At 46.4% G+C, this 23,790-nt stretch overlaps 2 protein-coding genes across 7 annotated transcripts in view; one reads left to right on the top strand and one right to left on the bottom strand.

Annotated features, from left to right (window-relative positions):
• The window catches only part of LOC144152907 (zinc finger CCHC domain-containing protein 24-like), a 349,875-nt gene that overhangs the window by 108,602 nt on the left and 217,483 nt on the right, over positions 1-23,790 (bottom strand). The window lies entirely within an intron of this gene.
• LOC144152881 (sodium-coupled monocarboxylate transporter 1-like) overlaps positions 21,590-23,790 on the top strand; it is a 121,957-nt gene continuing 119,756 nt past the window's right edge. For 2 of the 5 annotated variants that reach the window (XM_077684410.1, XM_077684443.1), the window contains exon 1: positions 21,591-22,028. In XM_077684410.1, the coding sequence (XP_077540536.1) occupies positions 21,696-22,028 (333 nt within the window). In that variant the 5' untranslated portion in view covers positions 21,591-21,695. Of the gene's footprint in view, positions 22,029-23,790 lie in introns of all 5 variants that reach the window. The other 3 variants (XM_077684453.1, XM_077684428.1, XM_077684419.1) reach the window with 3 other exon arrangements.

Raw genomic sequence — 23,790 nt, 5'->3', positions numbered from 1 at the left:
TTCGCTCCCAGCGCACCACGCCCAGCGTGTCACAAAGGTTGCTCGCGCCGGCATAGTTCGCGTCAGAAAGTTCGATCAAGAGCGTGGAAATTCACGTACTACCTTTTCTCCATTTGGACCGGTATTTCCGCGTTGCGTGCACTGCGGCACGCAGCAATACTCCGGCATTGTAGTCCACCACCAAGAGCGGTCAATACCCGCCTTCTATGTTTGGCGCCGCTACTACTTGGTTTCGGTTTCAAACGACCGTACCAAAATCGTGGGCCTAGTTACCGGAGTCGACGTGAGATGGTGGGGTGCATATTGCATAGGGTCTATTCAGCTGCTTCCGCAGCAGCTGCGGCCTAAAATTAGAAAAAAAGCCAAGGTGGTCGCGCACTGCGGCCGTGCATGCGCGTACGCGAGCTTTCTCGAGCCGGGCGTTTCTGATCGGCGCCGCCGGTGTAGCCCCTGCCAGTTAATTCTCTCCATTATTGACGTGTGGTGCCGTCGCGATTAAAACGGACACAAAGTCGACATTTGTCAAGCGGAGACACCTTAGAATTTGATTGTAGGGTTTTAACGCGCCGACGCAACGCAGGCGATGAGGCACGCCGTAGTGGAGGGCTCCGGATTAATTTTGACCACCTGGGGATCTTTAACGTGCACCGAAATCTCGTACATACGGGCGTTTTTGCTTTTCGCCTCCATCAGAAAAGCGGCCACCACGGCCGGGAATCGAACCCGTGACCTCGTGCCCAGCAGCGCAACGCCTTAGCCACTGAGCCACCGCGGCGGGTACACCTCAGAATTTCGCACCACCGGAGCTTTCCGCACCACCCGCCGAGTCTATAAAGTCCCTGTTTAGCTTTTAAAGAATTCCACCAAGTGTATGGAATGCAAAGGCAAAAGAAGGGAAATGTTCCGAACATAATTTAGGCTGTCCGGGGACCATTTTTAATTTGGTGGGCAGAAACACGGCCACCTCGACAACTACGTCCAGACCTCGTGCACATGGTCTGGACGTGTCTTTCGTACAACAAACCGGATAGAAACCTAGTATCCTGGGAAACCCTGCTCTTCAGCCGAACCTTTGAAGCCCAGCACAAGATCATCGTTCTCTCCCTAGAAGCCGCCGAGTCCCAAGGGATACAGGCTGACTGATGGAGGGGAGGGTGCACCTAACGCTCCCTCTTTGACTAGTGTATAATAAAGTTCTCGCTGACTGACTAACTGTTCTGTGAGCTATTCTACTGCTTTTTGCGAAGCTTGGAACTAATAAAAAGTTGCACTTACACGGCCTTATGTGGCGAAATAACAAACCAGAGGTGACGTTAAGTCATCCCTTTTGGTGATCAAAACAGACTACAAGTTCATCCTTCCTACTTGCATGCTCTGTGATCAGAGTTATAAATACTTAGTAGCCGTTTAAGTTTAGTTGTGCCTTGTGATCACGCGAATGTTATAGACACGTGAGAAGTGTACTATGTGTTCTGCAATGTCTATGTACACGTTTGTTATGCTTGCACTGTGGTCTATTGCATGTATTCTGCGTTGTCAATGCCCGCAAAGGAGAGGATGTTGCTTTGTTGGGCCCCGTTTCTTCCCAATCTGTGCTTGCCAATGTGCGGCCTCCGTAATGTTTCCTACGTTAGGCACAGAGGCAATCGCCTTGATGTCACGTACGTAAGCGCCCGCTGATAGTGATGCTTAGTAGCTGCCCCTCCCCAACCCCCTTTTTCTAGCGTCATGTATCGGTCATTTTTAAACATTTAAGATTGCTGTACTTGGAGCTCGCTAGGTGGCGAGCAGTGTCATCTGTGCCTTCTGTTGTGTAGTGGCGTCCTCGCACCGACAAATGCGACGGATCCGTTCTTCGCGCCGCCTGCGCGGCCGCCTCTGCGCTGCAATGCACGATTTCAGACGATATGCGTGTTGATGCATCGGTTGTAGCAAGGTGAGAGGACTAACCCCAACTAGTTGTTCTCATACGGCCGCATTGGTTGTTTGTGATGTCGTGTGTCGGGAAACGGCGGGGTTACAATCCTCTGGGAAATAAAGGCGGCACTCTGAATGCAATCGTTATGACCTGCTCTGTGTACAGCGACGGATTCGCGCTGAAGGAGAAGGCGGAGCGCCGCCCGGGACTAATGGAAGAAGTTGCGCCTACGGACGGCGTCATGTCCTGCTAACCTCAGTTCTAGTGCTTGGTAGATAATGCCTTGGTTATTTTAGCGCGTATTAGGCGTACAAAACCACAGTACCCTGCCTATATGTACTCCCTCAATACTCAAATTAATCAGCTCACTAGGCCTTTTCTGGCGTAGCAAGCCTTGTCCCTAGAAGGGCTGTCCTCACCAGTTCACATGAAAGAGCATTCTCTCTCTCTCCCTCTCTCACTAGACCTTTCTCGCATAAAAGCCATACTTGGGTAGTGCCGCCATGCTGGTTTAGAGGAGGAACATTTTTTCATACGCTCAAGAAAGGGGAGAATCTTCCTCCACACCCATGGGGAGAAAGGGGCTTCTCCCTTTCGGAAGGAGAACATTTCAACCACTGAGGAAGCAATATATGATACGATTGACTGATTATGAGGTTTAACGCGCCGACGCTACACAGGCGATGAGGCGCGCCGTAGTAGAGGGCTCCGGATTAATTTTGAACCCCTGGGGATCTTTAACGTGCGCCGCAATAAATGATACATTCCTGTTTTACCCTTACGGCAGAAACTACCACACCTTTTTTTCTTGCAGTGCACCGTCGATCCTTGTCTCTAGCGGGGTAACCGTGGATTTAGTTAATGCGTTATGGCCCTCGATTTAAAACTGTGAATTGGAGACACGCAAGAGTAATTTGAACTTGTTAATTACAGAAGACGTAAAGCACGTGTAGGGTAATTGTATATATGCAGGGCTAACAAAAATTATAGGTTCAACGCACCAAATCTGCACCTGGGCTATGAGGCGCGCCGTATTGGAGGACTCCGGATTAATTTCGATCACCTGGGAATCTTTATCGCTCGCCGAAATTTCGACAAACGGGTGTTTTCGCTTTCATCTGCAAAGCGGCCGCCGCGGCCGGCAGTCGAACCCGCGTCCACATAGGCTAACAAGGACGATTGACCAAGCCGCGCAGTCAACAGCGGCAAGAAAATGGCGCCCAGGAAAAGGATGATGGTGACAGTGGTAAGGAGAGGACACAATCGCACCGTAGGATACGCGCCGCTCCAGCCGATAAAGAGAAAGTGGCGCCACTTTAGGCACTGCATCATTACTCAGACAATACCTTGCCTTCCATCAGGCGGCACTGGTTCTTCGAATTTCATCTATGACATGTGCCCGGCGGTCGACTGATAGCCGTCTACCTCAATAGCAGGAGTGAAATGTGGTCGCCCACGGCAGTTTGGTGCCGAAGGGGAGGGGAAAAGCGGCGAAGGGAGCCAATTCACCATATCCACGCGGAAATTATTGTTGCGGAAATACTTATTTGAGCCGGTAAAGAATAAAACAAAAGAAAGGTGCGTGACCTCTTCTTAGTTCACAAAGTCGCGAGCGAACGCTGCTGCTGTAGCAGGAGATGGGGTGTGATGAAGTCAGGACAATTTGACACTAATTCTTTCGCATTTACGACATGATCAAGAGTGCTTAGGTGTCCACAATTTTTAAAATGTGTTTTGACAGGATGTTGGACTGTATTTTTTATTCGTCCGTAACAGGCACGTGGCCTGAGTACAGTTGATAAGGCATTCGTACCAGGTGCGTTTCTGGCGTGAACGCAGAGGCCAGAATACATGGAACGAACTTTCACGACGAAGTTCGCCGCGCGGCGGAAAATCTGCCGCGACAGGACGCCGTATGTTCGTCGGTCTTCACTACATGGAGCGAAGACACGGCGCCCGCCGGCGCATCGCCGCTGGGTTGCTCACAGTGGGACTAACTGAACCTCCATACCCGAATCAACACCGGCGTTCAGTAAACGGACCTGGTGAAGAAGCTACCCGCTTTTGTTGTACGTCGTTTGACGATTCTCCGTTAGTCACGGGTGTTTCTTCTACTGAAATATTCGTTTTCAGTGCTAAAAGCGCTAAATGCGAAGATGTAAGGCGCGATAGCGATACTTCGTGTTCGTACGCAGCTGCTGCATTTGCGATCTATGCTTCACGAGCACGAAAGGTTATCGAAAAGAGAAAGGCTAGCGACGATGGTTTTTAATCCCCGTGTCCCAAGAGAGACAAAGGCTCTCTACGATTCTGTGGCCTAAAATGTGAGCGTGAAAGGTTGCAAATGCGTGAGGTTGCAAGGTTGCAAAGTCATTGTCAGTGTGTCAAAGCGTTTATTCTGTGATGTCTAGGCCGGGCTGAAAAATTTTCCTTTTTTTCAAAGAGAGAGAGAGAGAGAGAGAGAGAGAGAGAGAGAGAGAGAGAGAGAGAGAGAGAGAGAGAGATAAAGAAAGAGAGAGAGAGAGAGAGAGAGAGAGAGAGAGAGAGAGATAAAGAAAGAGAGAGAGAGAGAGAGAGAGAGAGAGAGAGAGAGAGAGAGAGAGAGAGAGAGAGAGAGAGAGAGAGAGAGAGAGAGAGAGAGAGAGAGAGAACATCTTCGTTCAGGAAGAAATAGTTGTGGTTTAGGAAAATGGGGTAAAGATATGGCAGGGAGCTCAAAAGTGGAACCTTAGTCTACGGCATCACATGCAGCAGCTTCTTTCCTTGCCTTCTCAATCAGCTCGCGCTGGTCTTGCGGTAACGAGTTGATCAAATCTGCCTTTCATGCCTCGAAGAAGTGGAATATGTTATGTTTGAATTGTTGTCCCCTGGCTTCCCTTGACGTTTCCCCTATTTTAGCACAGTTCTAAGTTAATGTCTCATGTTCCCACCGAACACCTGGACGCACAAGCATTTCGAGATAACTGTGTTGTTTTTTCGCCCACAGTGTTTGTGATTCTTCGGCATTGAGACCTCGTTTTACCAAGGGGAAAGTTCCTGTTACCAGGCATAGGATGACGATTCGTTCTTAATGTTTTTCGAAGAGGGCAATGTGGTAGTCGTGGTTAGAAGGAGCACGGTAGGCGAGTTCATGCGCCTCTTGCATAGTGCGTGGTTCGCTTACAGACCATTGCATCCGGCTGTGCAGGTGACGTTAACATTCTGCATTGTGGATAGGAATACCTTACACAAGCGCTTGGTATTCTGCTCCCAGAAAACGGTGTAATGTCCTTTGTGAGTCTGTAATGACGTTACGCTTCTATTTGATACTTCCGCTATCCGGATTGCCAAGAGGATGGCTCCAACTTTCACTTCTTTGTTCTTGTATGTTAGAGGGTCATGCAGTCACAAAGATTGACTGAGTAGACAACTACGACAATTCGGGCCTTGTGCTTTCGCACATCCTGGATTTGGTGTATGCTGTGGTCACATGATATTGAAACTTTTCCTGAATGAACTTGAGCCTGCCATACCGCCTCTTCTTGTGTAGGATTGTATCCATATTTTTGGTAGAGCACAGTTTTTATGCGGTGTCGCAAGATTGATGCCACGTCTATCATGGCGTGCAGTGGTTTCCTTTCAAAGGGGGGGGGGATGCCTGTCTTTTCTTTTCTGTTTGGGGGTGCGTGTCTCTTTACAAAGGGGGTATGATGGCCCCTCCCGATTTTGTTTTTCTATCCGCTTACTAGGTACTAGAAGAGTGGTTATTTCGGTTTCTTGAAATGCGTTAGCAAGACACAACTTGAGGACCTGTTCATCGTCATTATCACCGACATCCTATTTAGGACGACCGTAGCGTCAAAGCCTCTCCCATTGACCTTCACCCGCTGTTGTCCTGCGCTTCCCGAGTCCATTCTTTGCTCCGAATATTGTTATTTCATCCCTGCATCGAGTACATCGCCCTCCCCTTCTTCTAGACCTCTTTATACATGTTCACTCTGTTACCCTGGTGGTCCACCCTTCGTTATTTCGTCTCACGGTCAAAATTGCGAGATTCAGAACTGCTTTATATGTCGTCCTAATGATGGTGTTTGTTTCACTCTCTTTGTTGCGGGTAAATTTGTGGTACGGCAGGCTCTGCAGTATACTGGTCGTGATCAGTGGTTGCATGAGTCGTATCGTTTCTTTTCTCTTTTTCTTGCTCTTCTCTTGGTTGGACGTTTTGCTTGTGAGCAATAATTGGTTAAAGATTTTCTATTTTGGTGATTGTGAGTTGGGAGCTACCCGGTCGTCTAGAACCCCGCCAAGCATTATTACGTGGCTGTTTTCTGGGAGGACATTCGTACCTATTTTTAGGGCGATTTTTAGCTTGGACGTGTTGCGCCATCTGTCGATTATCAAACCGTGCTTGCAGCGTAGACATAACCGTGGGAAAATTCAAAAGTACTTTGAAAACGGATGTGATTAGACGCTAGATAGTGGGCTTTGTTTTAGCTATTTTCGGCTTATAAACTTGATTTCTGAGAGACCGGCGTTAATCCTTTGTCCCCTGGTTTAGTCAGATGAACCACTGCTGGTACTGGAATAGGCTCCGTTGGCAAGCACAGCGCGGTGGCTCAATGAGTAAGGCGTTGCGCTGCTGAGCCCAAGGACGCTGGTACAATTCTCGGCAGCGGCGGCCGTTTTTCTGATGGTTGCAGAAAACCAAAACATCTGTGTGTCGAGATTTCGGCGCACGTTGAAGATACTAAAGTGGTAAAAATTCTTTCGGAGACTTACACTACGACATGCGTCGTAGCCCACGAGTAGCTTCGGGGCATGAATTACCGGATATTTGTATTTTTGATCCTCTGGTGGAAACACGCTTTGGTGCGATGGCGTAAGTTGCTGGCACTGCTGGAGGCTGTGTCTGCTGAGCATGCTACCACCGACTGGGCATCGCGCAGGCGCGGCACCTGGTGAAAGCACGTGTCCTTTCTCTCCTATGCGACGTTGTATCATTGTCCTACTTTCCAAACTTCGGCTTCTGTAGCGCTACATTACAGGTTCAGCAGAGCCATCGACTATTTCGGCTGAAGTGGTAGCTTCCAGGTGGCAGCAGTGACGCATTCTCGTGGACGCTTGATGAGCACGGCTGATAGCGGATGGCTAGGAGCCACTGGGGAACCGAAAAATGAGCCTAATAACGCTATCGCGTTAAAAACGAACGCCCCCCGGGGAGATTCGGACTAGCGACTCCCAGTGCAAAAAGCCGGCATTTTACCGCTCGTCTACTTCAACAGATAGCGCCTCTGTGCAAAATGCAATAGGCCTGTATACACCTACAAGGGTTGGAAACTAGGATGTCTTGTCTCTCCACTGCTCTTCATGATCTACATGGCGGGGTTAGAAAGGAAGCTAGAGGGCAGTACGCCGGCATTCGACTTATCATACAAGAAAAACGGGCAGGCGGTGGAACAATGGGTTCCAGGATTAATGTATGCCGACGACATACTGTTGATGACGGACAACCGGGTAGGTATGCAGGGCTTGATGGATACAGGAGGTAAAGAAGTGACGCACCTAGGGCTATCCTTTAGCAGAGAAAAATCTGGCGTCATGGTCTTTAACGCCGACACAGCACAATACAGTATCAGTGCAACGAGTAGAAATACCACGGGTAAAATAGTATAAATATTTGGGAGTATGGCTTAACGACGGCGAAGACACCACGAATGCGCATGAAGCTCACCTTAAGACGAAAGAAAGACAGAACGTAGCTGTAATGAAGCATAGAGCACTGTGAGGCTACAACAAATACGAGATGGTAAGGAGAGTCTGGAAAGGGGTCATTGTACCAGGACTGACTTTCGGAATTTCGGTTATCTGCATAAGACCAGGGATCCAAGCGTGCCTGGAGGTAAATCAGAGGGCAGTAGGCAGACTAGCCTTAGTGGCCCACAGCAAAACTACAAACGAAACTGTACAGGGGGATATGGGCTGGCCGTCCTTTGATTCAAAGAAGCGCAGCCAGATAAAGTTTGAGGAGGGACTTCGTGAAATGGAGGATGAAAAAATTAGCACTGGCTTAGCTCGGCTATGCCAGGATATACGTAGCGTGAGCTAAGGTTCAGCAATCCAGTCCAATCCAATCCAATCCAATCCAGTCCGGTCCAGTCCGGTCCAGTCCAGTCCAGTCCGGTCCAGTCCAGTCCTGTCCAGTCCTGTCCAGTCCAGTCCAGTCCAGTCCAGTCACTGCTCCTCGCGCATGCGCCGCACGACTCTGCAGGAGCCACGCGAAACGGCTATCAAGCGGCTCCGGCGCGTCGTCAGACTTGGCTACTGCGCAACGGAGGCGCACAGCTGGGCACGCGCCGGCGCCAGTGCGTCTGCCGCGGTTATGACGTCACTCCTCTGGAATGCGCAGACGGGCGAATGTGCTGATCCAATTCTATACACACCCGTACTCCAATTGGATTGGATTTCGAATCCAATCCAATCCAATCAAATCAAATCAAGTGCTCTTCGCGCTTGCTCAGCACCGCCCTTCAGGGTCCACGCGAAACTGCTCAACCTCGGCCAGTGTAGCTTACGCTACAAATTGGGCCGCGAGAGTGTTTAAGTACCTGCATGTGAGGAGCATGGACACGCGGTGGATACAGAGGACCAGACAGCTGACCAAGCCGTACGGAAAGTCGGTAGGGGAAAGTGGGGTATACACAACAGTTAAAAAGCAGGTACAGGCAGCAGAGACGACGAATTGTCCACGGGGAATGGAAACGGAAAAAATCCTGGAGACTTACAGAACAGAGAAACTAGAAATCAGGAAGGAAGGTTTCTATGACAACACGAGAGGCAGTACATTGCTCTTTGAAGCACGGGCGGGGTGTCTGAGAAGCCGGGAATACACGGGTATCTACAGGCAGCAAGATGAAACATGTGTATGCTGCGGCAGAGATCGGAAAAGCATGCATATTGTCAGGGACTGCACGGAGATACGACCACCGCAGGGCGACGGGAAAATGACGTTGGTGGAGGCTTTGGAATTTGGGGGTGAGAGGCAGCCTCAGCTTTTGTGTCATGGAGGTGACGAAGAGGCGGCTGGAATCGTGGTGGAGGAAAGGTAGTGAAACGATGGATACGCAGGGGGAGTAATCATACGGATGAGCATTTAGTAGAGCGGGGGGAGAAAAAAGGGGGGAGGGAGCGATGAGAGTTTAAACAGCGGTGGTGGGAGCTGAGTGGAGGCAAATCTATTACGTTAGCTAAGAGCAGGGCAAGTAAGTGAAATAAAACAGGCAAGTCGGTTGCTGACAGCCGACGTCCCGATTCAAAGGGAGAGCCACCAACAACAATAATAATAATAATAATAATAATAATAACAATAATAATAATAATATTAATAATAATAATAATAATAATAATAATAATAATAATAATAATAATAATACTAATAATAATAATAATCTGTTTATTGCCATTCACATGAGAAAATACATAGTGTTCGGGCCCGTCAAAGCCAAAGGGAGGCTTGAGGGACTGGGCCCGGCAATCGGTGAGTCAAACAATGGCCGAAGAAAAAAAAAAACAACAGAGACACAGACTAAGGAACATCAACGAACACTGTGAATGCTGCTTTTTAGCACTCTTTAAAAAAAAAAAACTTTAACGAAGGGATTGTAACAGTTTCTGCAGTTGTCGTCTTGAGGTCACAGTAAAAAAATCTTCAGATAATTGATTAAAACAAACAGGCACATATACATTTCTTGTTGCTTTACCGTATCTGGTAGAGCACCGGGGTACTGAAAAACGAAACTCGTTTCTTAACACTCTTGAAACATTGGGTTGAACCTTGAAATCACAGCTCCAGAAATGCTTGAGAATGACAGTCTCAAGAAACAAAGAATGAAACGACGGCAGTTTAACAGCTGTAAACAAATTATCAGAAACAGATACGGAAGAATTGTAAACGATACTTTTTAACATGTTCTTCAGTAGGCTATCAATTCGATCCTTCCAGTTGGAAGAACAATGTGCATAAACTGTGATACCATATCTAAGGACACTGTATGCCAGGGCATGCATAACCATTTTTTTCACCGGTAGTGGCACCAAAGATTTCATGTAAAACAGTGCGCACGCAGCCCCGCGCAGTCTACCGCAAACAAAAGCTAAGTGACTGTTCCACGATAAGTCACTGTCAAAATACACACCCAAGTATTTTATCGAATTTACGTAATCCAACGGAACACATTGACACTGGAACCAGTTCTGCTCATGCAAAAAAATTGGCACGTTTAGGTTTACCCTTTTCAACGGATTACGGAAGCATAACAGTTCAGTTTTTTTCATGTTAACTAACAAACCATTTTCCGCGAACCACTTCATTGACCTGCAAACATTGCTTTGCAATAAACATGCTGCTGTCGTGAATGACAAATGTGAAGTCAGTAAAACTGTGTCGTCTGCATATTGGAAAACGGAACATTTTGAGGTAACTGCAGGAAGTTCGTTCATATAAATATTAAATAATAACGGAGACAGTGTCGATCCTTGCGGAACACCAGCTTTTATGGGAAGTTTGCCGCTGAATATACCTGGACCATCGACAGAGACAACTTGAAAACGCTCACATAAAAAATTATGAATTATAGCATGGAACGGTCCACGAAAACCCACAAGATACAACTTTTGGAGCAGAATATTATGGTCTAGCGTGTCAAATGCCTTTGAAAGGTCAATAATAATAATAATAATAATAATAATAATAATAATAATAATAATAATAATAATAATAATAATAATAATCACTAATCATCATCAACATAATCGCGCAAATAAGATTATGTGATGTCATAGAGTTATAGCCGTTAAGTGGCTGGGGAGTCGCCACTGTTACTACGGTTTCTTTAATATCTCGATCATATGTTCGTGTCCCAAGATTGATCCCCGAGGGACACCGCTATCAATATAGTAAGTGGTGGGCTGATGTGTCAGGGGATTGAGCCGAATCGGGCGGCGCTGGAGGAAGTTCCGAATCCAGACTTGAGCCTTCTGACTAGGAAAGGAGAGAGCGAGTTCTTGTAAAATGCCCGGTTGAGTAACTCTGTCGAAGGCTTTATGGATATCTAGTGCGAGGACATAGTCAGGCAATTCCTTGCGCGGTCTCCTATTACAGACACGTCTAATCAGCCACAAGTAATCATGAGTGCCAATGTGAGGACGAAAACCTGTGAGTGCAGGATGAAACAACCATCGGTACGTTCTAGATGGTCAACGAGCCTATTATTGATAAGTCGTTCGATCAGTTTACAAATGACGGGAGTAAGTGCAATAGGGCGGAGGTGCTGGGGATTGCGAGAAGGCTTGCCGGGTTTGGGAATAGGGTAGATTATCGTGACGCTGAGAGAGTCAGGGTCCCGTAGCTGAGTCGACAATTGTAGAAGAACCTCCACGCCATGCGGGGGCAGATTGCGGAGGTCCTGCCACTTGATATGGTCATGCTCCGGCCGTGACTTTGGTCTTCCCTGCGGTATGGCGATCTGTAATTCTCTCATGTTAAAAGGGGAGTCAAGTTCTTCAAGTGAGTGTTCGATGTCGATGACAGGCAGAGCCAGGAGAGTGGAAGGATCATCGACAGCGGGCGGAAAAAATGTGTGGATAAGGATGTCTTCCACTTGTCGGGAGTCCATTTGAAGACAGATCTCGTCCACTATGGGGAGGCGGGTTTTCTCCCGACTATTCATGCCACGAAAAATGCGCCATAGTCGAGAAAGTCCGGTGTCGTGGCCAAGTTCCTAGGAGAAATTATGCCAATTCTCACTTAGAAGCGTAAGCTGATATTTCCGAATAACACGGTAATGTTTCAACTCCGTCGAATGATGGTGGCGGTTGCCTTGTGTTCTATAACCGTTGGTAAGGCGTTCAGCCTTGCGAAAAAGTTGTAACATATGCGTATCCAGACGCTCAACTTCAGCGGTACTGGTAATCGTTTCAGTAGCCAGCGAACTGGTCGTGGTCATGGACGTGACGAAATCATTCGTGGTTGGATGAGCGCCAACCCCGAATCGCTCGCGAAAGAAGTTCCAGTTTACGCGGTGTTATGTAGGGCTCGTTCTTAATTTTTTGCTGTTAATGTGAAGTAGAATGGGGTAGTGATCACTTCCTCAGGTGCTGCCCAATGTGCGTAGATAACTGCGGCACGCTGCTTGCGAACCCGTAAGCACTGTGATGGCGCCCTCACTAGTCGTTGCGGCTAGGGCAATAGCCACTTCCTCTGCGGTTTCCGCCTGTGGTTGTGCGGACGTTGAGGCAGGTCATTTCTTGACCTGTTGAATTTGTGACGGATACCGCGTGGGCTGATTGCTGAAGATAAGGAGACGCGTCAGTGTACCTTGTAGTAGGGTTTTGATGTTCATGACCCTGGCTCGTGTGATTCGGCGAAAAGTTTATTGTAAAATGGGTGCATGAGGCGTGGTAGTGGCGTTACCTTGATGTCCTGTCTAATTAGTAGGGGAATCCTAACCTCGTGGTCTTGTGTTGGTGGCGTCGCATAATTCAATCTTCTTGGGGTGGCTCGTCCTGTTGGCGTTAGCGTGAGACGTTGTATTTGACAGGTATGATGGACTTCCTCTATCTCTTCCCAGGTATTGCGCAATCCAGGTTGAAGTAATTTCTTTGTCGACGTCCTGGAGGGCAATCCTATGGCAGTCTTATAGGCTTGGGGGATAAAGATATTCAATCTTGCCTTCTCATTCTTTTTGAGATTCAAGTACGGTGCACCGTAGCCGATGGGCAAGGTGTCCGACTCTTGCAATCCAAAGCGTCGGTTTGATATGCGGTGTATTCGGTGAACAAATTGACTATGCGTCCTTTGTAGTGGAGCAATGATGTGGAGGCCGGATCCATTTTGGGGGATTGTAAGTCCCAAAATACCCTTGGAACTGGTTTGCCTGCTACGTTTAGTTCCGAATCCGGGATGCACCGCTTTCTTCGTTGAGCCGTCCCACCTCTGAGAGCAAGGAGTGCTGAATTTTCTGGTGCGCATTCGAGAGCTCCCACCCTCAGGTAAAGATGCGCCTCTTTGCATAGCCCCTTGCTGCTCACCTGTGGACCCTGTGGGGGTCCAGAGGGTGAGGTCATCTGCGTACAGTGCGTACCGAAGATGCGGGATGACTTCCGGAAGAGGGGGATGGTCCTTCATCGCTATGTTTAAGAGAAGCGGTGATATTACAGATCCTTGAGGGGCGTCCCTGGGTATTGTCCTGAATGTGGTCGAACGAAGTGACCGATTCCTATAGTTACTGTGTGTCTGTTAAGGAAGTCTGCGACATAGTCGTACATCCGTTCCCCACAGTTGATAGAAATTACTCCTTGAAGGATCGCTTGATGGCTTATGCTATCGAAGGTGCCTTTGATGACCGTGGTCACGATGCACCGCTTGTATATATTAGAAAGACATTCAATGATTTCTTACTTCAGCTGCACAAGAGCGTCTTGTGTGGACAAGTGGGGGCGGAATCTGTACGTAGTATTGGGGAAGTCTCCATTATCTTCAATGTAGAGGGTGAGATGATCATGAACCATATGTTCTAATACCTTCTCAACACAAGAAGGGAGGGAAATAGGTCGCAGATTAGCAGGGGTTAGCGGTTTTCCAGGTTTGGGCATCAATGTGATATCTGCATGCTTCCACTGAGCAGGGATATTGGCGGTTGTCCAATGTTCATTAATGAAGTCGAGAAGGGTCCCCAGCGCTGCGACATCCAGGTTTCGAAGTAACGTGTTTGGAATCGTGTCATTCCCAGGGGTAGTCTTTCTTGTTAAACCTTGTACCTATGCTTCAGTTTCCACTAGGGCGAAAGGGGCGTCAATTTCACGGTTGGGAGCACCGGTGTATGGCTGAAGAGGGGGCGGGGTTGTGCTAGTTACATCTTGCCATGGTTTCTTGATTTCCTCGAGGAGATTTCGTTCCGTGCCGTATTGGGTATGGATGAAACGTTTTAGTTTATGGGTTGTTGCTGATTTGCTTTCCTTAGTTCCCATTATGGATTGAAAGAGATGCCACGTGCGTCGGGGGCCGAGTGGGACTTGTAGCTTCGTGCAGAAATTAGACCAATTTTGTTGGCTAAGTTTACATGCGTAGTCTGCTGCTTCTTGCCTTAGTCGACCTATTCTGAGCTGTAATTTTCGGTTTGTTCTTCGATTTTCCCATCTTTTTCGTAGCACTCGTCGGGCCTCACAAAGGTACAGTAGGTGGACATCTACGACGGGACAATAATGGGTGAGCGACAGTTTTTTAGTTTGCTTTTTTGCAGCTTCGAACAGTTCTGTCCAATTTTCAATGTCATGAACGGGATTCGTTTGAGCTGTGTCTCGGAATTTTCGCCAATCGGTGACGCGGGCAGTTCCTATTCTTCGTGATTGGGTTTCGAAATGCGGAAGTTGCAGTTCAATGACGTAAAGGTCCCTGCCGAGTGTTTCTTCTAGGCATTCCCAGGTGATATCATGATATCTTTAATGCCGTATTTTAGCGCAAGGTCAGGGGAAGTGTCTCTGGAGACACTATTCCCAATTCTCGTACAAGTGTTGATTGCATTGCATAAACGAATATTGTTGTTCCGGACGGCGTCATGGAGTTGCTGACCCTTTTTGTTATCACGCTGGTAGGATCCGGTGGTGTGAAGGGCATTAAAATCCCCGACAATAATCAAGGCGTGTCCCTTCGCGCGTTGCTTCATGGTTGTAAAGACGCAATCAATTTCTCCGAGCAATGATGATGACTTGCCGTTAATGTTAAGAATAAACAGGCTAGTTTGCGTCTTTTCGTTCGGAATTAGCTTAGCAAATGTGTAGTCCATGGTAGTGGAAACGATGTGCGCCTGCGCTGTTTGACTTGCACGAACTAGGGTTGCCGTCTTCAAATTTGTATCTGCAGAGTACGCGTTGTATCGCACCAGTCCGTAAGAATCTTTAAAAAGTAGTTTCAAAGTTTCGTCATATGTAACGTACCCCTTCGGTGCGAGTCTGCATTTCAGAATATACTGTGTGTTTATATGGAATTCCCAATACATATTCGACTGATTGATGGACCGAATTAGTTTTTGCTGATGAAATATTACTAATACAGATGCACAAAAACAATGTTAAGGATTTCGCCGTAGGACGCCGTTAAAAAGGTGGGAAGGATTTTTTTTATTAAATTAAGCCCCGTAACGGAGTGAAAAGGCCTAAAACGTATTATCAACGCCCAGCCAAACTGCTCATCCTAGAGGCTTCAGATTTCGGAGGAACATTTCTACCATGGCGTCGATACTCTGTAATGCTGGATATTTAAAAATTACACACTCGAGATAGTGAAAAGGGCTAACGTATATTTTAATGGATTCCCTATTATGCCGAGGCCCGCGCAGATATCGAACTGTTTTCTTCTAGAATGGGTAACCCATTCTAATGTCTAAAAACAGCTTAACATGGTTGTGGGTAGCCAGCCCCTAATAGCACTAATTTTGATATTTTGGTACATTGCTTGTTTTCAGGGATTTCTCAATGAGTGTTCAGTCCCTTGATATATCCAATTTTTTTTTCCTTACAAAATTTTCGCGCACAAAAGCCACAATATACAATTTCAGAACTTCGTCCTAACAAACGCGTAAAAGGGTGGGCGGCACTTTCGAAATTACTCCCCTCAAGAAGGGAAAAAAACTCGCAAGATGTGATGTCAACACCCAGCTCAAAGTGCTGTACCTATAGACTTGAAATTTTGGCAATACATTCCTATTATGGTGAAGGAACTCAGTTAAGATCTATAGCTCGCGCGCCATGTGTAGGACAGCGCGCCGCTTTTTCTATAACCACACACGTGCCGTTGGAGCCCTTTTTAATCGTTATAACTTCAATTTGATGCTCTCGCGTTCGCATATCTCGCGCTTCCACCCCTCAAATTTTCCCCCTCTGCTTTCGTAAGTCACGTGATTAATGCTGTGGAGGTTTCTTCAATACAGTCTGTTGGGACAGTACGTGGTTTTTTCTGTAACACACCTCCAATTAGAGCCCATGTCATTCATTATAATTAAGCACCTCTATTTTCTCCATCTCGGACCCCTCACGCTCTTTTCCTCAATTCTCGCAGTTCACATTGTTAATTTAGTGGAGGTTTCTTCAATTCATTTCAGTTGTCCCGCGTTCGCATAGCTCGCGCGCCATCTGTTTGTACAGCGTGGAATTTTCTGTCCACACGCCCCTATTTATTTATTTATTTATTTATTTATTTATTTATAATATGGTTACCCTCAGGGCCCAAAGGGCGCTACATAGGGGAGTGGGTTACATGTTGTGTAACAGCAAAAGAAAAGCAGCAGTACAAACACAAGCTCAAAACAGCAACGTAAAGATAAGCAATCAGCACAACAGGTTGCTTACAGCAGATCGAAACGCAGTCTCATCTGTTATCGCAGAAACAGACGAAGGAAGGCGGTTCCAATTAACGCAAGTGCTGGGGGTTAAAAAATCATGGAAATGCTTTGTATGGCAGGATGGGAGGACAAGTTTGCGTGCCGAAATGTAAGGTAATGCGTGCCGAAATGTAAGTAGCTGTTGTTTCGTAATGGGACTTTTGTGATATATTCCATGAAAAAGACACAACCGAACTCATTTCTTCCGATGGTCGAGCAGTGGTAAAGAAATGCTTAATTTCATGGCCGTAACGCTTGATGTGCGTTGATAATTAGAAAGAATAAAGCGCGACGCACGATTTTGGACTTTCTCTATTTCTGCAATGAGTTATTCTTGACCGGGATCCCATACAGAAGCCGCATACTGTAATTTTGAACGAACGAGACATTTGTAAAGAAGAAACTTTAGGGAACTGGGAGCCATATAATTATTTCGCCGGACGTAGCCTAACATACGGTTAGCATTATTGACTACATAATCAATGTGAAGTTTCCACGACAGGTTAGGTGTTAAGTGTACACCAAGGTATTTATAAGATTGGACAGTTTCGAGAGGGACGTCGTTAAGAAAGTAGTTAGGTGCTGCAGAGTTAGTTCTAGAAACGCGCATGAATTTGCATTTATTAATATCAAAATTCATTTTCCACAACTTACACCATTCCATAACTTCGTTAATATCGGAATGTAAAGTGTTAATATCAGATGTACTAGTTATTTCCCGATAAATCACACAATCATCAGCATAAAGGCGGACTGATGAACCGATGTTACTTGGCAAGCCATTAATGTAGGTTAAAAAAAGTAAGGGCCCCAACACAGAGCCTTGGGGAACACCTGAGCGAACGGCAGGTAAAGGAGAATCGAAGTTATTTACAGTAACAATTTGTGAACGGTTAGTTAGGAAGCAGCGCAACCATGCAAACACGTTAGTATCCAAGTTAAGATTTTAAAGTTTAAGACATAATAGTTCATGTGACACAGTGTCGAAAGCCTTCACAAAATCAAGAAATGTGGAAAATATGCAGTCCGTAACCAACCCGCTATCTAGAACGGAGTGAAGATTATTAGTGAAACATAAAAGCTGCGTTTCACGAGAGAATAATTTTCTGTACCCCTGCTGTGAGTCACTGAAAAACGAATTGTCTTCCAAAAATTTGGCAACGCAAGAATAGATGACGTGTTCTATGAGTTTGCATGAAAGGGAAGTTAATAACACTGGGCGAAAATTGTGCGGAGAATGTCTATCCCCAGACTTGTGCAGGGGAACCACCCTCCGAATCTTCCAATCATCCGGAATACGACCAGTTCTAAGTGATTGCGTGAACAGTTTTGTCAAAAATATAGAACAATACAATTTTGTGTTAATAAGAAACTTGGAATTGATATTGTCTACTCCAGATGATGACGTAACTTTTTGTTTTTCAATTAAACGTAAAGTGCCAGAGATGTCGAAAATAATTAGTTTCATTGAAAGTACCTGAAGAGGTTGAAATTCCGGATAAACGGTAACAGTACATGTGGAGAACGTAGAAATGAAGACATCATTAAATACCGCAGCACACTCATCACCAGGAACCGTATCTCCATCTGGGGTTGTAAGAGTAATCGTTGAGTTATCGTTATTTTGGTTAAGGATATTTCAGATTATTTACTAACACACATGGTAGCGATGTATTGAAAAATGAATTCTGAGCCTCTTTCAGTGCAACATTGTACTGGGCGGTGGTTAACCTATATGCATGCCATTGTGATTCAGAATTCGATAATTTTGCGGATCGGAATAAACGTTTCTTTTTGTTTCACAATCTTTTCAATGATCGATTATACCATGGCACCTGCCTGCTACATGTACGTGATCGTTTTAATTGGTACGAAGTCCCTTAATAAAGAGGCTACCTTTCTTTTTAAAAAATTTCAATTCTCATTAACCGATCTGTAATCAAAGCTCAGTAAAAAGCTGTCGAGAAATGAAGCAAGCTCACGATTTATTCCGTCAAAATCTCCCCTTTTGTAGTCCCTGATTTGCTTTCGTTTGTTTGTGCGACGAAAAACAGGAAAATCTTCTGTAAAGTGCAGAATTGAATGGTCGCTACAACCAGGTAGGTAGGTAAGTGGAGAAATACTTTCAGGCACAGAAGTAAGTACAAGGTCAAAAACACTCGACGTTGTCAACGTAACACTTGTAGGCTGAGTAACGAGCTGAGAAAAGTTAAAATCACAACACAGGCTGAAAAAATTGACAGATTTATTCGAAAAGGGACTAGGTTGAGGAGGTACCATGAACCATACAATGCTTGGGTAATTAAAATCGTCTATTATAATTATGGGAACATTAGCAAAACGTACAATGATCTTGTTGACGGCATCATGAAGCCCATCGACGAAAGAAGGACAAGTCGAAGGTGGTCGATAACAAACCTCTACTCTATGTTTCTTGAAGGAAATGCCGATCTCCACCCCCAAACGATTTCTAATCACAAGCAACAGAAATTGGAGATGAGAAAAGGCTATCTGCGACAGCAATTATTACACCCCCTCCGCACCTTTCTCCCCTATCACGACGATAAACATTGAAGTTTTTTCTGCATTTGAAAAGTTCACTTTCATTTGAAAGAGAAGTGTCCGACTGACTGATTGACTCACTCACTGACTGATTCATCGTTCCAACCAAAACTGCTAGACCAAGAGATTTGAAATTTTGGGAGTACATTTGTGTCATGGGAGCTCACTGAGGCGGGATTTTTGGAAATTCCAATCCTAACCTAGGAGCAAGGGGCAATTATGTTTTCGTAAATTTGTGATCATCCCGCTCACTCGTTCGCATATCGAAGTGCTTTTGGATGATATCGGTAGCACGTAAGAATACCTAAAAAGTAATTTTACGGTTTCGCCCTAACCAACAGAATTGGGAGGATTTTGCATTTCGAAACAAAACGGGTGTTTTTAAAGATTGTTCAATAAATGTTTCACTGATTGATTTATCCAATTATTCTTTGGTAATAAATGTTACCCGTACAACTGGACAAAACCGATTATAAGAATTTCGCACTGCGACGCACGTAAAAGGACGAAAATAATTTTTTTCAAATGACATGCCTTACGAGCTGGAAAAGGCCTTACAGGTTGTGTAAACGCCAAGCAAAACTGCAAGTTCAAACGGCTTCAAATTTTATGAGCACATTGTGATTATGGTGCAGGAGCTCAATATTGCTGAAATTTTTAAGAGTTACACCAGGAAGAGAGTGAAAAGCGCCGAAAAATTTCTCAGACATTTATTTTTTTATCGCAGGCCAGCTCAGATATTGGACTGGGTTTTGTTGATATAGGTTTTGTTGCAGGTGTCTAACCACTGTTCGAATACATTTTTCAATAACACCAACCTGATAGCGAGAACAGGGATTTCAGGAAAAGTGTGTTTTCGAACACCACGGTGTTGTAAAAAAATTCAGCACGGCTTGCACCTAAAGCTACAAAATAAGGTTGCTTAAACTTCGAATTTTAAATCAATGTTACCGCAGTTAACCCTCGGATGAATTTCTGTATTTCAATTATATTTAGAACTAAGGCAGCAATCTTTGTTTATTGCTTCCTTTTTAGATGCGACGCTGAGAGGAGCACCTCTTGCCGGCGGCCCTGTCCTGCGTCCGTCGTCGTCGGCGTCCGCGTTCGCACAGCTGCGTCTCTCCTCCGCTCACCCCATCTCCTCTCTCCGATAGCGAACACTTTCTCCCAACATCTGCGGGTGCGTGGCGCAGCGCACTCTCACTCCGCCGGTGGGCGGCGCTGCGCGCGGCGCAAGCGTGCTGTGCGCATGTGGAGCGCCCTCTCTCTCCGCGGTCTCCTCTCCTTCGGGCGCGCTGCGCATATAAGCGGAGTGCCGCGCTCCGGCCGGTCTCTCAGTCGACGGGCGTCCGCGCTACGCTTGCTCTCTCTCTCTCTCTCTCTCTCTCTCTCTCTCTCTCTCTCTCTCTCTCTCTCTCTCTCTCTCTCTCTCTCTCATTACCCGACGATTGCTCACGCAATTCGAGTAATCAACCCAACGGAAACGCACAATGGAACCCCCTTCAGCGTCGCATCACACCAGGGTTCCCGCGAGGGGAGGTGGGCGTAATTTTTAATTGATGCCCCGCAAAAAGGCATTTTACGGGCCATAAGTATACATGTGGCGTGGCATATGTATACGCTGCAATAATAGTTTGATTTAGATCTCTGGTGCTCTTTAATGCAAGTAACAGAAGGTCACTCAGCAGCCTCAGTGAGACTCTCTGTCGTGTTTTACCCCTCGTTCACGATGCCAATTTGATTGATTGATTGATTGATTGATTGATTGTGGGGTTTAACGCGCCGACGCAACGCAGGCGATGAGGCGCGCCGTAGTGGAGGGCTCCGGATTAATTTTGACCACCTCGGGGTCTTTATCGTGCGCCGAAATCTCGTACACACGGGCGTTTTTGCTTTTCGCCTCCATCATAAAAGCGGCCGCCGCGGCCGGGAATCGAACCCGCGACCTTGTGCTCAGCAGCGCAACGCCTTAGCCACTGAGCCACCGCGGCGGGTACGATGCCAATTTCTACCGCAGTGTACGCTTACCCATGCCGAGACCGTCGACCGTAATTATCCTTTGAATCGCACATCTATTTGTGATTCCTCTATCCGTCGCAATGCACATATAAGCGTACCAAGGCTGGGTTGAGACTGTTGTCACCACTGTCGTAATATCTTTAAATAGCGACGTCATTTCACGCCTCAGCCAATCGAACTGCGTGAAATGCCGTTATTTTACGTCCATATAGCGTACGATATGAGTGTTACGTCGGTAGTCTGAACAAAGCCCGAGCTCTTGATCCGCAACAATGCCCTTCATGATATCAACATATCAAGTGCTCAATCGTAGTGGTACTATCCGCATTACCAACAGTGAACTACTGAGTGAACCCACGTTTGACAAGCGTAAAGTTTTTACAGCGTACGGAAATCGATCCACGTTCTTGCAGTGAGCTTGATTTGTTCAAGCCTCTGCTTTGTTTTTCCTTGGCCTTTTGCATCTCCAACAGGCACTCCAAATGCATAAACTCGCACAGATAAATTTCCCACTGACATTTTATGTGACGTTAACACGCCATACGCACGCGCAGGTGGTGTTTCAGTGTGGCGAATGTTTTTTCCCAATAAATGTTCTCGCGGTCGAATGACATCGCAACCGGCCCCAAAAGCTGAAAGGGGAAAAAAACACCGACGTCTATTAACAGTGCTCGAGCTCCTCCGCTAGGCCACAAGCTGTGCGCATGCAGCTGTGAAACCGCCGTGCTCAAACATACCACGCGACTCCGTGTACGAAGAATTGCGCTGGGAGCGGGGATCAAAACATGGCGCAGACTGCCGACTACGCCACCTTCTCGCTGCTAACGGGAGCCAGCCTGTGCGTGGGTTGGTACTTGTCGTTCCACCGCAAGGCCCTGCCCGGGGCCACCGCGGACGAAATATTCCTGGGCAGCAAGTCCATACGCATGTTTCCCCTGGCGATGTCGGTGCTCGCGACCATGGCGTCAGCGACCGGCGTGATCGGAACCCCGGCGCACATGTACGCGTACGGCTTCCACCTGGGCTGGATAACCGTATCCAATCTGATTCTCATTCCAATAGGGTTCTGCCTAGTGGTTCCAGTTCTGTATGAGCTGCAGGTCACGTCCGTGTTCCAGGTAAGCGAGCGCTTCACTTTTTTTCTTTCTTTCCTTCTACCACGTACCGCTAGTCACAGCTGATGATTCTGTCCAGTTTAGATCGGATTCATGCATTCACTAGACCGAACAAATGAGCAATGCATTCGCGAGGCAGTATTAACAACAAACCCTTCTGCCTTCGGGAAGTGGCAAGAAAAGTACCCTCCTTCATTAATCCACGTAATGGTCCACTGCGCAAATCAGAGTGGTCACTGGTAGTCGAGAGTTAGGTAACGTATGAAGTCTTAAATCGCATCATGGAACCCATGTATCGAGTGACCCCTAATTTGATTTGGGTAAAGAAAATACCGATTTGTGCGCCATGTACTCGGCAAGAGGTTCAACTAGCAGATGATGCACCGCGATATTGAGAATGTGTCATTGTTTCATTGACTATGAGTTTTAACGCGCCGACGCTACACAGGCGATGAGGCGCGCCGTAGTGGAGGGCTGCGGATTAATTTTGACCACCTGGGGACCTTTAACGTGCGCCGAAATGGTATTCAGAATATTACCGCGTCGCCTAATTAAAGGGACACTGAAGACAAAACCAAAGTTGGTCTGTATAGACAGACTGACGTCCCCAGAAAACGAATATACCATACTCTGCTGCAGTACCATTAAAATGTTCTCGTAAATAATGAAAAAATAAAGCTATCAGTCGCCCAGCAGAGATGGCGAAAACAGAAAAAATGGTCCCGGAAAAAAGGGTCCCAGTGACAATCTAGGAAAAAATGGACCCATGCTTTGGTCGCCATGTTTCCCTTCAAGTTACCCATATCTGAACTTAGTTGCGGTTTTGATTTTGTTCCTTTGGGTTTTAGCCAAAGGGTTGAGGAAGAGATGGGATGCTTTAATATTCATATATAGGCCAGAAGTGAACTCTTCTAGAGGATAATATCTAGCAAACTAAACTGGGTAGACGGACAAAATGGACGGACGGACGGATGGACGAACGGACGGTTTGATGGATGAATCGATGGACGATGTGTATACTGATGAATGAATGCATGGATGAATGCCAGTGCTGAGCATCGATTAAAAATTTTAATCCGAGTAATCGGGAGACAATTTTGAATAACTGATTGGTTGTTTTTTAGTTGGTGTGGATTACAAAAAGAATAAAAAGAATGTAAAAAAATTACGGAAAATGGCAAACGGTATACCGCCCAGCGTTTCCACAATAATGCTGAGTTCGCGAAAGTCTCACATGTAATCGTTATGATAGCGTGAATGGATATAATTGGTCGAACGAAATTTTGAAAAACTAAAAAAACAAAAATAATATCAACTAATAACGTAAAATGGCGAACCGTGTAACGCCCCGCACATCCCAAAAAATGCTGTTTTCGGAAAGTTCTACCTGTAATCGTTATCTAGGCATTTCCGTGCGGAAATTTCGGTGCGCAGATATTTTGGTGCATATACTTTTCGGGGGTTGCACGGACGTTTCGGTGCAAGACGTTTCGGTGCGGACATTTCGGTGCACGGGCTGTCCCAGGCAATCTTTTAACATTTCAGCTGTAATATCGTAATTTCGTCAGTTGATATGTTTTCACGTTCGAGAGTTTTGTTTGCGGCGCCGTTCGCGGAAACGAACGCTAAACCGAGTACAGGTTGCACTGCAGGTGGTTAAGCGACCTGCCTGAGCTTTTGATCCGTTCTTGCGCGTGGATGTTGGTATCGGTAAAGCGTGCGCGTTCCCGGTTTCGGACCTTATCGCCCGTAAAATGTCAGAGTG

Source organism: Haemaphysalis longicornis, unplaced genomic scaffold (assembly GCF_048455015.1).
Source record: "Haemaphysalis longicornis isolate Haplotype H1 unplaced genomic scaffold, Haemaphysalis longicornis Haplotype H1 scaffold_1, whole genome shotgun sequence".
Classification (NCBI taxonomy): Eukaryota; Metazoa; Arthropoda; class Arachnida; order Ixodida; family Ixodidae; genus Haemaphysalis; species Haemaphysalis longicornis.
This window is presented reverse-complemented; position numbering and strand designations above follow the sequence as displayed.